Below are 17,557 nucleotides of genomic sequence, written 5' to 3' on the forward strand. Positions count from 1 at the left end.
TCTCTTTATGTTGTGTTATAACTTGGTTTACTCTGATTAGTGTTTGCTTGTGTGAGACTGTCCAGAGCATGTCTGAGAGGACGCAGTTGGCCGCATTACATCTGACATATGGGACTCTTGTATGATTTCAGAGAGATATTTAAAGAGAGGAGTAAGGTGATGCTGTATTTAAGGTATCTGAAGGAAAATAGTGCTCATTTTTGAACGTTAATGATTAGATTAGCGAGCTGGGGGATACTATTAAATATTTTAAGGTAGATTTTAACCAAAGTTTGGAAATATAGGGAAGTTTTTAACGTTTTTTTTTTTTTTCTTTTTTGCCAGGGACGATTTCTGACAGTAGCTATAATTTTTCTGCTGATGACAGAGAGTCTTTTTTTCGGTACAAAAGAGTCGGAGCCCCGTCCTCTCGCGCTTTCTTTGAAAGTCTCGTGAGATTATGTGAGGTCAAGCCACTAGTCCGCGCCTGGCTCGTCATTGCCATGGTAACCACATGTTTCTCTGTCTTCAACCCGTGACCAGTCGGTGCATTTTGTTGCGTTATTGAGTTTAAGGTAATTATATGGATCACATCGCAGTTTGGAAACAGCAACGCTTCAGTCAAGAAAAAAAATCCAGTGGTGAGAAATTTAGCGCTAGACAGATAGTGAAGTTAAAAGAAATGAATAGACATGAATTAGAGCTGGGCCGCTCTATGCTCGAAAATAATTTAATTGTAATTACCGAAATATATCTAATGTTAAATCCGTGTGAAACTAATACCATGCTAAAACCACTACTAATAACATGCAACTCTCCATCGACCATTAGTCAGTCCATATACACCTAATGTAAATGTGTAAATAATCTTCTAAATCGTTTCCCCCTCCTTTTTTAATAGAAGATCAGCAATGCCAGTCTCTCCAGAGCAGCAGGCAGAAGAAGCCAAAACATCAACCAGTCCTGGAAACCCAGTTTTCACCTGCGTGATAACTCCACAAGCAAAAGGTCTGATGTCTGCAGCGGGAACAAAGCTCGAAAGCATCATGTATAAGACCACATCTGCCGACTATGGTCGCCTCCCTCCAACCTTTGAAAGCTCTCCGTGCACTTTCCACCCCAAATCACAAAGATTCACCGAAGAGCTGAGGAAGACCGGGATGTATCGGAACTACTCCTTTAATACATCCTTGGACCGTAGCAGGGTGTGTGACTAACTGCTTTGCAGCACATGACTTTTAAAAAAACCCGAAAAAGCATACATCTCAAATGTAACGACTGCAGTATTCAATATGTGCACATGTATGAAATTAAACTATATTGTTTAGCATGTGTGTGTTTTTATGTTTTGGTTCCTACATGCTGTTAATATTACAGGTATATATTATTTTGAACCTCAGATGAATTAAAAACGCATAGGTGTTTCAGAGAGTAAAAAACACTTGAACTCTGTCGCCATTGTCAGTATAGAAATACAGAAATTCTTTGATCTGACTCACACTGGCGGGTTTAAAACCATCTAATTAGTTAGTAACATATTTTTAAAAATATATTAAATGTAATATTTGTTTTTCCTTTCGTTTTTTGAAGGTGGGGGTGGGATCACTTTAGTAAATGTTTCAGGCTGAACGAATGAAATTTGTTCATTTTCGCTGCCATTAGATGGAGAAAGGGGGTCAAATTTAAAGGTTACAAGTCTTATAGTTCCCCTCTGCTGTTCTGGACTCAGGTGTAGCGTACCATTTCTTTAATTCTTTGAACTTTGTGATGCACAATCAATTTCCTTTTTTAAATAAAATAATTAATTAATATATTTCTTATTTTAGACCATAAATATATTTAAGTTAAAAAGTAAAACCATTAGGCCGAACTCGTATGTTCACGTAACATTAAAGAGAAATCCTCCCTTCTCCTCCAGTCTCGCCTCCGCATCCACAGCTGACGATGACCAACCTTTTAGCTGCCAGCGCTACGGAACTTAGCGACCAGCTAGCGCTCCTTAGTAGCGTCGTTTAAAATGTGTACGCTATGACTGTGTTGCTGTTTTACTTCAGCGAAGGTGTGTTACGGCGGAATATAGACGGGTCGTGTAAATGTGTCCTGATACCCGAGTACCGCGCTCAGCTCGTTGTTCCTCTCGTTACCTAACTTGTGTAGTCCGACGGGAGAATCGGAGGAGGGTCCAGCTATCGAAGCTAACAGCTAGGAGGCTAGCTCATACACAACGCAGCTACCTTGTTAGCTCTCTGGTTTATTAACTACTTTGGTCTGGCTCGACTGCGCTTTGAATGGTTTTTGTTTTACAAGATAGCACCGTAAGTATCTCTTTAGTTTAAAATGGAACCATTGTGACTTTTTATGATAAGAACAAGTTTGGGAAACTTGGTTTTCCTTTTAACGTGGTGGCTAGCTTGCGAGTCAGCTAACTGAAAAGCTGTTGTTTGTCAACAATACTAAAATATGTCATCGTTTAGTAGCTCTGTGTGATACACTGTGCCTTTTTAATTGAGCAGCACAGCTATAGATTGAAACAACTGAACGTCGTTTAGTGGCTGTTTTGTTTGAGAGAAAGGGGAGTCATGTTTAATTTCAATAATTAACTTCTGTAATCTGCTGACATTTATCGTACGGGGTGTGTCGTTTCCGCAAGTCTAAATATTTGCTGCTGGCTGCACTGACAGATTGAGTAAGCAGCTAAGCTAAATGCTTTCTGTTTTGTGTTTGTGTTGCCTTCACAGCGATGCCAGCCTTGGAGGTGAGGTTGACTGAAGCCTTGGGCTGTTTGTGATGTTCCGAGCTTTCCTGGCTGCATCACCAGACCTTTCCTGGTTCATTCCAGTAGCCATATATCACTAGACCCACACAAGTCTCTGCTTGGCAACAGTATGATCATTTGCACTGTCCCCACCCAACCCACAGGGACAAGAACCCCCCAAAACCAAGCTCTTCAAATGATATGATAGTAGCTGCCTGGATTACTTTCTGTGCCTGCAGGAGCCTTGTACAGGTTCTGCTCTTCCTCTCTTCCTCAAAGTCCCTTCATCCATTCTGGGGAACACTTGCCAGTTTGGTCTCCAGCTCTGGAACCATGGGTAATAGCTGTGTATGTCGAGAAGATAGTGACTTGGAGGACCAACATCATGGTTCATCGAGAGCAACCCGAGGACAAGCTAGGCGGGTGGATCACAGTGCAGGTGTGGGCGCTGACGCTGCAGAGGCTCGGAGCAGTCGGCCCAGGGACCCGGTCAGGCCGCCTCGTCGAGGGCGAGGACCTCATGAGCCCAGACGGAAAAAGCAGAATGTAGATGGCCTGGTGCTGGACACGCTGGCTGTCATCAGGACACTCGTAGACAAGTAAGTTGGAAAATACCAACAATAATTCAATCAAGAAAAAGAAAAAGAAAATTCTTGTTGTTTTTTAGAAAAAAAAAAATAACGTCAGCCTGTAATGTTAATGATGCCAGTGCCAGCACATTTCCTAATGTGACAGCCCTGTTGCTGTTCATATCATTCTCATCGCATTTTTATTACAGATCTTCTTTTCCACAAGTTGCTCTTCCTCTTTCAGAACTGCTGTAATGTTTGTAGGTCTCAATTAGGGTTCAGTGTTATTCTTGTGGTATTATAACAATAAACTGGGGAGTTATTCATTTTCCAGGAAACTGGTATCTCTCACAAAGAAAAGGGTAATAATAAACCATGCAACTGTAGCTTATTCATGAAAAAAAATCAATAATTTCACACAAAAGCCTGCTTAAAACAAAGGTGATTAAGATCTCTGAGCAGCAGTTGCAAGCATTAATTTGTAGAACCTGCGGCTTTGAATAAGTAGAATCCATAAGAGAGGACTCTGTTCTGTTCCTTTCTGTGTCCTTTCTTCCTGCATTGAAATCTTGCTCCAGTGCTTTAAAACTATGTGTTTCCTCTATATGTCAAGGCATTTTCTTTCATTTGCCACCTCCACTTATTTGTTGTCGTTGAAGAACCAACTTGCATTTTGAGGCGTAGTATTGTGAGTCATGTTTCTGAAGTTCATACAGTAAGAAGAGATGCTCCCAAGGAAAGCTGATTTCCTTGCAATTGTAGATAATAAGAAAAGACAGAGTTTACTGAGTGTTTCATGCTCACTGGGACTGTTGTCACGGATCTGTGCAACTGTCCCTTAGTATACACTAAATGACAGCCACAGTGTCTTTATTGACTCTTCTTTCACGTGGCCCTGTAGCTTTTCATCACTGTTTAAAAGCCTTCTGTGCAAACGTCTCAGTTTGAACCTAACAGAACAGTTTTTCCATCACAGCCTCTCGGTGGTTTGATGTTGGCTTTTTCAGCACGTTCTGTCTGATTCAGCCACTTGTTCAGTTGCCCTTTTTTTATTTCCAGATTTTTCACTTAACATCACTGACATTTGTTGTAACAGTGTGTTGCCACACAAGTAAACCTCTTCAGGATAACAGTACATGTATGAATAAGCCAATAAGCTGCAAAAAATCGGACTAAAAGTGTTTCAGAGGTTCACTGTTTGTCTTAATATTGATGTACTGGCTGTGTTTAAAACATGTATTCCAACAGTGTGCAAACAATATGACTAATTAATGAAAGACGTCTCACTTGCAGTATTACTAAGTGATGGCAGGAAATCTGAGAATTAAGCCGAGTCTGTGGCTGGCTATAGTGATAGTGGGTTTGATTTTTTTTGGGATCAGCTACAATAAGTAATGGTAATAGAAGCGTTATCATCAGTTACACCTACTGAACCAGATACATCGTAACTATACACTCGCTTCAGCCTCTCCACAGGATAACACTGTTGTCCATATCCATTACTGTGATCACAGAAACGCACAAAGACATGAGTCATTTGTTGATATTTTTCCAGATGCTGTGACCACAGGGTCACAAACACTTGGGCTGGCTGAGTGCATTCAGAGAGCATCACTACAGTTGTGTTAAATGTGCACACACAAGTTTCTTATTTTTAGGTAAAGTGAAAAAGATGTAAAACAAAAAACCCTCTGCCTTGTTTTTCAGTGACCAAGAGCCTCCGTACTCCATGATCACTCTGCATGAGATGGCAGAGACGGGTAAGGAAACACGTTCACATGCTCAACACAAAACATGAACCACACAGCAAACAAACACCACTCTGGCAAGTCAGTGCTCTTTTAAAAATGTGAAGAAGTGTAGTGCAGTGTGACATAAGAGTTTTTATTGTTGGTTCAAAGGTTATTAGATGTGTGATAGAAGAAACATTTGCTCTGTGAGGAAAACACGATACGATAAGGTGACAAAAACATTTCTTGGTTTGTCAAATGAACCCATCTCTCGATTATCGAGATGGTTTATCTTTATTAATGCCTAGAGAGGACTTCCAGGAATTAACAGTCCTGTGTGCATATGCTTTCCCTTCCCCCTCAGGCTCAAAGTCTGAGTTGTTTATGAGAAGTGCTAAGGAAGTATCATTACAGTGCATTGAACTCAGTAGATGTTTTTCTGTTTTGATATATCTGGACTATTTGAAAATTTGCTTGCTCTAAATTTACCTGTGGTATTCCAAAATGCAGACTACTGGACATCATACTGACTGGTTACCATTTAGTGGCGATTCAGCAGCAGTGTTTGCTTTATCTGTCAGGTAGGGCTGCACGATTTTGCATAAAATGAGAATCACGATTTTTTTGCTTAGAATTGAGATCACGATTCTCTCACGATTTTCTTTTCCAATATAAATATTTATTGCACTTATTAACTGCACATCAACTTCGTAACAGTTGAGACTGAACATAAAAATAATAAATAAACATAAAAACAATAAAAGTCTTTAAAATCGTTGTCATTTGGAAATGAGATCGCACATAAGTATGAATTGAGATCGCGATTTTCTAACGATTAATTGTGCAGCCCTACTGTCAGGTAAATGTCAGAAAAGACCCCGTATGTGTGACAATGGCTTTATCCTTCTAAAGCTTTCCCACATGCACTGCAGCCCTCGCCTCGTGCAAGACTTGCCCAACAGAGGTGCTTGTGAGAAACGAATGCAAGGTGCCACTGGATCAGACATGACCTGGTCTTAAACCTGCTCCCCAGTACAAAGTGTTGGTGAGATTATGCTAGTAATCAGGAAGCGCAGCTAACAGTTTGTTACATTTATGTTGTGCCTCTATTTTCCATCTAATCTCTCCTAAACCACAAAGGATTTCCAAGTGGATCCGATTATTTTCAGGTTATAATGAAAGCACACCTGTATGGTAGCACTGCTAAGTTTAATGCTGCATGTTGGGACGTTTGTGGAGCAAAGACAGTTGGATGACACCATGCAGTAGCACTAGGATGAGATCTGCTCAGAGTATGAGCTTGACTCCCACCAGTTGTGGCCTGGCTCTTCTAGTCATTTTAATCCCAGTTTGTTTGCCTCGAATTGACGTATCATCTCCGTTATTCAGATAAGTGTGCATGTGCATGCACACTTCAATTCTGCAATTTGTAGTGTTCAAAAACAGTTCTTAGTAAACATCACTTGTCTGGGTTGTCTCTTGTTAACAGTAAGCACAGTTTTGACCAAAATACGCAAAACCTGCACGATCAGGTTGGAGAGGACTGAATGTGAACAGAGCAGTGGGATTGCAGCAGTCCCGAGCTAAGGTTGCTTCCTCAGCATCTGTACTCCAGCTTGCCCAGCCTGAGGGCAGCAGTTCATCATTTGGGGAAGGGACACAGTCATGATTTATCCCACATACATAATGTATTAGAGTTCACATTTCTACCCCAGTCTAGTGAGTTTTATTTTTATGAAATATTCTTTTGGATATTTTTGTGCTAGTTTGTGTTTAGTTTGATGTTTCTGTTGATTTTCTTTTGGTTTGTTGTGCTTGTGATTTTGTGTGCATATGATTGCAGCCCTCACATTTTGCTTGAGGCATGCAGTGTTTGGATGTGTATGTGGTACCCTTTGAATTCTTGCTCAAGCCTGGTGTCATGCACATATGGTGTTTGACGCTCACAAGGCACGGTGTTGTGTGGCTTGACAGCAGCCAAGCTGGGTATTAGCTTGCCATTCTGAACCCTGAGTCCAGCCAAGAAGCAAATCAGTCAGCTAGCCAGTCACTTTGTGTTTGACATGTGCAAGCAATGTTAAATTATTCATAAGCTAGTTGGCTTTCATGAGTGATATTACAGAGAGGATTTCTCACTGAGTCACCTAATGGACAGGAAATGCATGCTTTAGTAGGCTGCATATTATACTCAGAACCGAGGGTTATGTTGGTGAGCACAGATTTATACTCAGACATCTTCTTTCCTTGGAGAGAAACAACGGAGAAAGCTTTGCTTGGATGAGGTTTTAAAAGCAGCTGTGAAAGGAAATGATGGAAAAGAGAAAAGAGAAAGGAATTTATATTTTGCACTTAGTATTTATTATTTGAGAGTTTATGTGAAAAACAACCCAGACATGCTGATTGATTTCACACAGTGCTGACTGTTTTGTTCTTTTTGTTCCTTTGTTTTAATTTTCCAACCAGCATTGTCAGTCCAGGTATACTTGCTCCTTTCAGAAACATCTTACTGGAGATCAGTCAGATGAAACGGGCAAATCATAGAACTTGAGCCAGATGAAATACACCTTGCACAAATGAACAAACAGGTCTCAGTTAAAACACCAAACAGTGTGTTGCTACTTTCGCTAGCGTGGGCTCAATGACGGCTGGTTTGCCCTACAGACAGAACACGAGTGTCAACCATATAATGTCAGTGTCCCAACAGCATCTGTACACAACTCTCAGTTCTAGCTGAATACATCAGAAAACAAAGCAAAATCTTGTGGGACCATTTAATAATTGCACCTCAGATTTTTAATTATGTGCTTTGGAAGACACAACATGCTCCTCTCTTTATACACTAGTTTGAGGTAAATAACAGTAAGATCTAAGGCATTCATGTCACAGCTGACCTGACCTGCGCCTTAATTTACATCTCACCTGGTAGAGAAGGACCAGCAAAGGCTCTTTTTTTTTTTTTTCCCCCCAGAAATCTTAACCTGTTTAGCCCCCAGCGGTTTTTGTAATCTCCGCAATCTCCTCCCTTTTGCACCCATCTTTGGGTGCTTAAGAGGTTAAACTAACTGGGCTTTCTTCAAGGCTCCTGGCGAATTGCTGCAGAACCACATTAGAAAAGCATCTTGTGTCTTAGTATAACAGTTGCAGCTGCACGAAACAGGACAGAAAGGACTTGGCCAGGCTAGTGAGAAAAACATAGGGCGTTTATGGGACGGTCTCTCCCAGATCTGGATCCAGTGTATGCTGGCCACGTCCAGAAGGAAGGCCAGCTCCATTGCTGTGGACTCCGCCCACCCGGTGATAAACTTTGTCCCTGTTCTTTCTGGAAAACGGTATAGGACCACTGAAACAAGAAGCGCCAGAACCCCCCCCCCCCCCCCCCCCCACACACACACACATACAGAACTCGTACCTTAAAAGACTGAGGCATGCACTGGAAACCTGCACTTTAAAACATGCGGCTACAATGCTGCCTTTTTATTTGTTTCCCTATTGTGTGTATTTATTTATTTGAAGTCTTTCTGTGTTTAAGCTGAGAACTATCATACAGAATTATGTTGCGTGACTGCTTAATGACAACGAGGAATCTTTTGATTCCCAAGGAGGCAGATTACCAAAAGCCAACAGTGTAAAATAACAACAGTGATACAAAATCTCAATTGAAAGTTTCTTGTTTTCTCTTAGATGACGGCTGGCTGGAGGTTGTCCAGTCTCTGATACGAGTGATTCCACTGGATGATCCACTAGGCCCTGCAGTGATCACACTTCTCCTGGATGAGTGTCCTCTACCCACCAAGGTATCAATCTGACCTTTAACCTAGAAAATAACGGATGTGATCTCAAATCCACCGTTTCCATGGCCTTTCTGTTTGTGACTGTGGCTCTAATCAGAACACCAATCTTTGACTTGTTCTTTCCCTTTTTCTGTATTTTGATGATTGTACGCTCGCTCACATTTCTCCTGCAGATCTGTCATTTCTCTGCACATATGTTTGTGTTAAAAAGATGCTCGTTTATTTTTGGAAACCAATAGAATCAGCATTTTAAACAATTAGTTTCCATTTTCACTCAAGTCTCACACAGATTAAAGGAACTGTAGCTATTTTTGTAGATTTCGTGTCATTTCTATTTATTAGAAATGGATAGAAATGATAAAAAAAAAAAAAAATCAGTTATTGTTATTATCGTTCAGGATAGATTAATCTTGTGTTCCACCCCCTCTCTTCACCCACAACTAGGGCTGTTTGATATAACGATATATATGTCTGATGACGATATCAAAACGTCTATCGTTGTTTTTTGGTGTTTACGGCAATATTTTTTCATGTTTTGACGGTCACTGTAGCGGCTATATTCATTTCTTAAACTTCTCTTTTCTCTTATATTTAAAATAACCACACTACGGATGGACAAGCGACTGTTTACGCGTTGTCGTTAGCAACAGCAATGGTAAACCCAGCGTCCGGTTGTTTATTTTCCACATAAACCTTTCACAATAAAGCTGTTGAGATTTTTCAAAATAAGAGATTCCCAAAATTTTATCGGGATATGAGATTTTGGTCACATTGCACAGCCCTACCCACAACCTTTTTCTTTTCTTTTTTTACCACTTTGAACAAATAAAATGTGGTGTGGGCCTCCTGCTTCCATGCCCAGAGTAATGTGAGGACAGAGGTCGTAGCGTTACACTCTGAGCAGAGTGAGCTCCTCACAGTAATGCAGTGAATTTATATTTCCCACAGTTTAAGACTCACTTAGTACGGTCTTAGAATAGAATAGAAATTGTGGGTGCTCCGCGCCAACTGTGCATGGAATAAAATGACATTACTAATAAAACTACTTATTTCCTGGTTTATGTCCTTGTAGCATCTTCTATCAGGATGTTTTTAAATGTTTAAAGGAGAAGCGTTCCAGCTTTCTGTGGTGCTTGACTTTTAGGTTGTTTGGAGAAACGATGAATGATCCTTGCTGAAGTGACTTTTCCTTTCTGTCCAGGATGCTCTCCAGAAACTCTCTGACATGTTAAATCTGAGTTCAGCCGTTGCACGACAAGACGCTCTAAACCCCGCCAAACACAGAAACACCACTGCGGTCCTGGGATGCCTGGCAGAGAAGCTAGCCGGTACAGTCCACTGTTCTGGTTTATTTGTGTTTAATTTTTGAGTCGCTGGTTTTGCTCTTTGGTGTTTTTCGTTTTCTATAAACTAAAGACCAAATGTTTGGTACATTTACCCCGTTTCTTATGACACCTTTTATTTTGTAGGACCAGCCAGTATTGGGTTGTTGAGCCCTGGAACCCTTGAATACCTTCTAGAGAGCCTGGTGAGCAAACTTTGACACATGGTATTGTTTAGTGTGTGGTATGCTGCACGAATGGCACTGTTGCACGTTCAGACCTAAAATTTGCTGATGCATTGTGGTACGAGAGCTTTTATTATCCTCCAGACGGAGCTATATAACATCCGGCTTGCAAGAAAAGTGAGAAAGCTTCAGGTTACTTCAAACGAAGTTTGGTAAGGTCCAATCACGTCGAGCAGCCAGGTTACAAATCCCCGATGATGCACGGCAGAGACGGTGGACGACTATAAAGATGTGGACACCACTCTGCTACATCTGCTGGGATCGCTCTCGCTGTTTATTAGATAAGGGCTGCACTGTTTTCTGAGACACTGCTTCACTGAGCCTTGTCAGAGCTATAAAGAAGCCGGGTCTGTTGCAGTGCGGCGTTTCAGGCTGATCTAACAGCAACAAAACACATCTGCAGCATTTCTGACAAAGACAACAAACACAATAATGAAGTGGCCAAATTTAGTGGGAATACATTCAGTGCGCCACTGCAGACATGAATGCGAGCACGTCACTGCAGCGACTTTTATGAAGTACTCAAGGGAGTGTTAGGGTTGAATTATAACATTAAAATAAATGGTTTGTTTAACTGGTGAAATATGTGGAAAACTAATGTGTACTATTTGTGGTTGTTGCTCCAGAGCTCCGAGGCCCACCCCACTGTCATGCTGTTTGCTCTCATCGCTCTGGAGAAGTTCTCGCAGACAAGTAGGTTCACTCACTGTATGAAGCCAGTTTAAAAATGAAGACTCGTGATTAGGCTGGTGAAATAAGACGTGTGTTATCAGATTAATGAGCCGAGGAGCTGTAAACAGCTCTTCTGCTCCCCTGCTGTCGATTAGTGTTTCTGTGCATACAGAATATTATGCTTGGAGGCAGATTCATAGGAGTGCTTTTGTTTAGCAGTTTTATTACCTGAGCAATGAAGCATAATAGCACTAAAACCCACCACTTCTCTGTATTTCATGACTAGGAGCTAATGGTCTCAGTTACAAATCTTTTCTTATAGTTTCTCTAAAATGTTAGCATTGAGCTGCATCCTGCATATTTAATTGAAGTCACAGCATAAAGAACTGTGAGGTCTGTTTAGAGACAGGGTTTCATATGTTTTGTATTGCTTAATTTCAAATGGCTCACGTGTTATTGATGCTGTTTGTTCTCGAACATATTTTCTCCCATTTTTTTGTTGTCAATTCTGCTCCGAGTGCTCCCGAAAACATGGGCGACCTGTAACTCGATGCTGTGCACAAACAGCACTGAAGCTGCTGATGCTCAGCGAGGATGCTTGTGATCCTCCCGTGTAGGGATGTTTTTACACACAGCAGTGTTACGACGTATTGTGCGAGGTTCACAGATTCAGATGTTCTGGTTCACACTTGCATTTCCTTTGCTCAGGCGAGAACAAGCTGACTGTGTCCGAGTCTTCGATCAGTGATCGTCTGGCTGTTCTGGAGTCTTGGGCAGAACATCCCGACTATCTAAAGAGGCAGGTTGGATTTTGTGCACAGTGGAGCCTTGACAACTTGTGTGAGTAGCCCCATGTTTCAGCCATTCTGTGCCGCTGTAGTTTCTTAAATGAGCCAATTATAACTCTCTGAGTCACCGACAAAAGAAAAGCCATCATTTTTCTCGTGCTCTTCTCCGTCCAGTCCTAAAGGACGGTCGTCAGTTCACTTACGAAAAAGTCAACCTCACGAACATCAACGCCATGCTGAACAGCAACGATGTTAGCGAGTACCTCAAGATCTCCCCGACTGGACTCGAGGTCAGTCTGCGTGTGAATGCAGATTGGATGCAGTGTTTTTATTGTAACTGATGCAGGAAAGACTGAATCTTTGCTCCTTCTTTTTGCTCTTGTCTTCAGGCGCGATGTGATGCCTCATCCTTTGAGAGCGTGCGCTGTACATTCTGTGTGGATTCGGGCGTTTGGTACTACGAGGTGACGGTTATTACATCAGGGGTGATGCAGATCGGATGGGCCACCAAGGACAGCAAGTTCCTAAACCATGTACTTGAACACTTTTACAGTTTGCCCTTAGCATAGTGTTCTGAATCTGATTAGATATTCTCCTTTGGTTTGACTGCAGTCACCTAATGTGTGTGTGTGTGTGTGTGTGTGTGTGTGTGTGTGTGTGTGTTACAGGAGGGTTATGGAATAGGAGATGATGAATACTCATGTGCGTACGATGGCTGCAGGCAGCTAATCTGGTACAACGCTCGCAGTAAACCTCATGCTCACCCCTGCTGGAAGGAGGGTACGCTTTACTGACATACGGACATGTAGTTATAATCAGGCATTGCTGCCATCTGTTTTTAAACTGCTGACTTTAAAGACATTTTCAAATGTTCCCATTTTAAGAAATCTGTGTTATAATAACATGCTTTGAGTGTCAGTGTTTGGAAATAGTTTTGTTATTTTGGCGTGACTGTTTTGTGATTTTTAGCACCCACGCTGTCACTGCCAACATTCAGGCTCTGGCCCACATCCCACACAGATAACAGTAATAGCACGCCAAAGCTTCATTCTGCTGCGTGTGCGTTCCATTTAGGAGATGCCATCGGCTTCCTGTTGGATCTCAGCAAAAAGCAAATGATCTTTTATCTGAACGGACATCAGCTACCGCCAGAGAAACAGGTGTTCTCATCTGCCACGTAAGTTCGCACAAAGTCTGTCATCTCCTCTCCTTTTTACTCCCTTTTACTTCGTCCCTTTTTCTCTTTTCTTCATTTTTCTCTTTTTTTGTTCTGTCTCTCCATATTTTCCCTCATTTATCCCTGTGTTTTCTCCCCCTCTGTGCCAGGTCCGGCTTCTTCGCGGCAGCCAGCTTCATGTCGTACCAGCAGTGTGAATTTAACTTCGGGGCCAAGCCTTTCCGTCACCCACCTTCTGTGAAGTTCAGCACCTTCAACGACTTTGCTTCACTGCTGCCCAGTGAAAAGATCATCCTGCCCAGGTAAGAAATGAAACTGGTCCTTGAACTATTTAATTTATTTATTTATTCAGTGGTGTTGGATGATGATGTAAGAGGTTGGGAAAGCAGTGTGTAATCTGTTGTTACCAAACTGTCCTCTGAATCCTGTCTTTGTCCAAATGATCCAGCTTGTAGGTAAATGAGTCAGCACTCAGGGTTTGAACGTCTTTAAATCTCTCATTAGAGTCTGTTGGCTGCATTAAACCAGCACTTTCATTTCAATTGTAACATTAAAATCTTCAGTCCATTTTTCACCGACACATCAAACTTTGCTCTGGGCTGATACTCGGTCTTGGCTGTGACGTAACCATGCCGGTCCACAATACTCTGAAAGTGGAACAAAAACGAAACCCTGATGTCATATCTGATTTAATAAGACAGAATGTAGACGGCCTACAGCTGCATAATATAAAGCTCTAATGTTCCTCTGTGTCAGGATGTTGTTGACTCTGTTGCAACAACGGGACCTTGAACGTTACCACAGTTGGATCATCACGTCTCTAAAACATCATCAACAAAAATAGCAAAATAATCTGGACAAAGAAAAGACTCGTCACGTAGGCTTTTGCTATTGTGTCCTGTCACTGACTGAGAAATGAAAAGGATGGACAGCTTTTCATTTCCTCCACCGTTTTTGTCTTTTATTTTAAACAGAGTCGGGCTAAATAAAGGAAAGACTGACGCAATAAAAATGGCTGCATCTAAAAATCAGGCGTCTGTCCACACCACCATGTGCAGCATGACGCATTAACCAGCTGTCCCACAGAAAATCTGTCAGCAGCTGAACGTTAGCTCGTTCGTCCTAAAAATGTACATAAAATGTAACCTTTTTAAAAAGGAACGTAAATGTAACCGTTTGAGTTGCATATTCCACATGTGGATTTTATTTTATTTTAAATTTTCATTTATTTATTTTAATGCAACAATTATAAAAATATATATATAGTTTTTGATTTTTTTCATTGAGTGTATTAAGATGTTCTGCTTAAAGTGGGAAAGAGTTAAAACAGCTTGTTTCATATACAGAGGAGCAGCACTGTAATGTAATTGGGGATGATTTTGAACTTGAAATGCATGGATGTAAATGAGTGTAATGCCCCACCCTGTGCCTTTTCCTTTGAAAGCTTGTGGGAAGGTAGACGGCATGTGTATAGAAACGTCGTGTGTGTGTGTGTGTTTCCTAGACACCGGCGTCTGGCCTTACTGAAGCAGGTTAGCATCCGAGACAACTGCTGCACGCTGTGTTGTGACGTCATGGCCGACACAGAGCTGCGGCCCTGTGGACATGGGTATGAGTTCTTCTGCTGTGAATAAAATTTCTGTGAAACTATTTTTTTTCTGACTTCAATCTGACTTTTTCCCGTCTGTTTTCCCCAGTGGTATGTGTATGGAGTGTGCCTTACAGTTAGAGACGTGCCCCCTCTGCCGTCACGACATCCAGACCCGCGTCAGACTCATTGCACACATCTCCTGACACACTTCCTGCCCTTGCTCCAGTAAACGGAGACACACAAGCCCTTTAGCTTCCTCCTCCTCCTGTAATCCCCTCTTACCCCACAGGGCTGCGAGGATGTTCCCACAATGTTGCGATGATGGCAGAACGCTGAATTCTGATCAGAGGAGATGGCAGCAATGGAGGGGTGTATAGATGAAAGAAAGGAGATGAGAGGAGGGGCAATAAAACGACAGCTGGCACTCCCAGGAGCTTTTCCTCGTGTATCTACATCTCTTCTTTTATACCCTTCTGACAACTCACTGCAGAAGCTGGGCCAAGAAAACTTTCTACTTTTTTTTTTTCCAAATAAAAGCGCAGAGACGGTGTAACCCGGCCACAGACAGAACCAAGTTCTTATCTACCGGCCCCGTGTAAAGCTATTTAAAAACAACAAACATTTCCATCATGAGGATCCCACTTGTGCTTTCAGTCCTGAGGCTACTACTATTTAACCCCATCGCCGGCATGCACACGTCTGCAGATGTGACAGGGCTTGGTCACAGAGGAAAGCGCAGCCTGTAGTACAGTATTAAACCGAAGGTACAAACTTGAAATGTATCCCACTTTCTTTTTTTGCCTATAGATGCGTGAGAAATTGTTTTCTCACTGTAGCATTTTCATTCTCTCCAACACTCAAACCTTGGGCAGCTTTTCCATCTGTACTGATCGATCACCCAGTAGGAGGGTTTTCATCAGGAAATTCTATTGTTGGCTAAAATCTCAGATTCTACTCTCTCAATTGACTTTAATTGCTTGAGTTCAATTTTCTGATTAAGTTTACAAAGCTGTTCAAAATCACTCATGTGGTAAACACGAAAGAAAGTAAATGGCAGAAATAATGTTATTCAGCCAGTAATAATAAAATGTTTCTGTGTGAATAAGAACTAATTGATTTGATCCTCCTTTTGTCCTTTACTGTCTTTTATAAAGCAACCACAGAATGTGGGGATTAAAATTTACATTAAAGTCATATGCGAATGATCCCAGTCAGGTTTTTTCCTCCTGGTTATAAATGCATATTTTAAAGAACCAGTGTAAGCGAAGTGTGTACTGTCACCACCACACACTGTAAAACTTGATTAGTGCCAACAGTTGGGGAACAGGAGTCGCGCTTGTCTGAGAGGCTGTTTGATTTTTGGTTTGTGATGACGAACGTGACAAGTTTTTAGTTGGTCACTTAAAGTGAGGCTGAACGCTGATGTTGGCTCACGAGCTGAGCGGTGAATTGTGGGAGGAAATGTGGTTTGTTTGTTCACGTGGTACACGTCACAGCGCTGCTGGTGATCTTGTGTTAAAAACAAAGTTTGTCAGAAGTGCTCAGACTGAGTAAAAACGTGGGTTCTGTACATCTGCTCCCGTTTCTTCATCTTCCCTCTTCTCGTCTTTTGCCTTGTGTTTGTCTTTCTGTCCATCCTTTACTTGAAGCATCTCTGGGTTGACTGACTGAATTATGTTTGTATTTTGGAAACAGGTGACAAAATTAATTGTATGTTAAATCATAATTCAGTAAAATTGTATTGTACAATTTTAAAACACCCAATGGGATTTCAAATGACAGCAGTTTTACATTTATCCTGTTTCTGAAGGCGTTGACACTTCATACTGCATGAGCAAAATCAGTAAAATCATTCACACGATACTAGAACAGTTTATGACGACAGCAGAATCTCTCGGTATGACAAAGACTGGTATGGTCGTTGTTTGCTATGTTGTATTTTCCTGGAGCACCTTATCCATGGAGGTGAGAGGTGAATGGTCTCTGTGTTTGGAGATCCAGTTCAGGAGTGTGTGTGTGTGTGTGTGTGTGTGTGTGTGTGTGTATTTAAAACATCTGTAAAGGAAAATCTCCCAGAGTTCCCAAAGATGTGATTTATTGAAGAATTATTTCCTGGATTGTGACATTTGTAATAAATGTATGTTCATGTGATTCTTTTGTGTGACTCCTGCTACAAAACCAAATTATTGTTACACTCTGATCATTTTACCCACTGGCCTGTAAAATGTGGACATTTTTAAACACACACAGCAATTCTTTTCTTTAAGTAACAGCTGATCTCAACCTAGTCTGCATATTAGCCAGGGATCTATTGTTGTGTTTTTGTCTTTTGGTGTGTTGGTAATTTATCACAAAGAATTACAGTGTCGAAAACACCGGGCACTGTCTCGGGCTCACATGAAGCCCCATGCAATCATAACGGATGCACATTATTTTGTATTTAATAACTCTATTTGGAAAGTCATAATCCTGCTTGGTATGATAATAACCTACAAAGTCGGATTTGGCATAAAAATGTACACGAAGTACTTTAAATATAACAACAATACAACAAAATATAATGGTCGACCCACCGTCTCATCCACTCTTTTCTTGTGGCACGAAGAGATGTTAAACGAAAAAAAGTACATAATCTCCGATTTTCAGCGCTTCTGATGAACGTCAGACAGCATCTGACTTATACGTATTTCCTTTTTGCAGCTTTAAGCTCAAACAATCACCGTCCTCTGGTTCCTTATTGAAACACAGGAAGGACGTCAGCTAAAACAGGCTAATGATAGATGATGGTTTAAAAGTAACAGGCCTGATGGAGGAAACGTGAATCATCCTCATGACGAATGATTTGGTGAACAGATGAGTGTAATCTGCAACATTCGTGATCATTTTGAAGTATAATATTATTATTAGTAGTACCAGCTGTTTCTATCGTGTCATATAT

General features: G+C 41.3%; 2 protein-coding genes and 1 long non-coding RNA gene across 8 annotated transcripts; 2 read left to right on the top strand and 1 right to left on the bottom strand.

Moving 5' to 3' along the window:
- The first annotated feature begins 400 nt into the window (after positions 1-400).
- pierce2 (piercer of microtubule wall 2) lies at positions 401-1,311 on the top strand. Of its 4 annotated transcripts, none has more exons than XM_019361960.2 (2): positions 401-554; positions 881-1,311. In XM_019361960.2, exon 2 carries the CDS (start codon positions 891-893, stop codon positions 1,194-1,196), a length of 306 nt encoding a protein of 101 aa, XP_019217505.1. In that variant the 5' UTR covers positions 401-554; positions 881-890; the 3' UTR covers positions 1,197-1,311. The 4 variants fall into 4 exon arrangements, with proteins under 4 accessions (XP_019217505.1, XP_019217504.1, XP_005471222.1 ...); XM_019361959.2 differs by having other exon boundaries at positions 460-620; positions 884-1,311; XM_005471165.3 differs by having other exon boundaries at positions 462-620.
- Positions 1,312-1,687: 376 nt separating this feature from the next.
- rspry1 (ring finger and SPRY domain containing 1) lies at positions 1,688-16,770 on the top strand. Of its 3 annotated transcripts, none has more exons than XM_003447089.5 (15): positions 1,688-1,708; positions 2,718-3,333; positions 5,011-5,063; positions 8,715-8,827; positions 10,026-10,152; positions 10,294-10,352; positions 11,018-11,084; positions 11,772-11,903; positions 12,026-12,141; positions 12,241-12,384; positions 12,520-12,631; positions 12,926-13,028; positions 13,178-13,330; positions 14,533-14,637; positions 14,726-16,770. In XM_003447089.5, exons 2-15 carry the CDS (start codon positions 2,936-2,938, stop codon positions 14,820-14,822), a joined length of 1,779 nt encoding a protein of 592 aa, XP_003447137.1. In that variant the 5' UTR covers positions 1,688-1,708; positions 2,718-2,935; the 3' UTR covers positions 14,823-16,770. The 3 variants fall into 3 exon arrangements, with proteins under 3 accessions (XP_003447137.1, XP_005471227.1, XP_005471226.1); XM_005471170.3 differs by lacking the exon at positions 1,688-1,708 and adding an exon at positions 1,884-2,038; XM_005471169.4 differs by lacking the exon at positions 1,688-1,708 and adding an exon at positions 1,885-2,294.
- On the bottom strand, positions 13,537-17,450 carry LOC112847545 (uncharacterized). Its single transcript, XR_003221134.1, has 2 exons — positions 17,193-17,450; positions 13,537-13,675 (listed from the first exon to the last, which is right to left on the bottom strand). It is a non-coding gene; the product is annotated as an uncharacterized LOC112847545 (long non-coding RNA).
- Positions 17,451-17,557: the final 107 nt, after the last annotated feature.

Source organism: Oreochromis niloticus, linkage group LG7 (assembly GCF_001858045.2).
Source record: "Oreochromis niloticus isolate F11D_XX linkage group LG7, O_niloticus_UMD_NMBU, whole genome shotgun sequence".
NCBI classification, from domain to species: Eukaryota; Metazoa; Chordata; class Actinopteri; order Cichliformes; family Cichlidae; genus Oreochromis; species Oreochromis niloticus.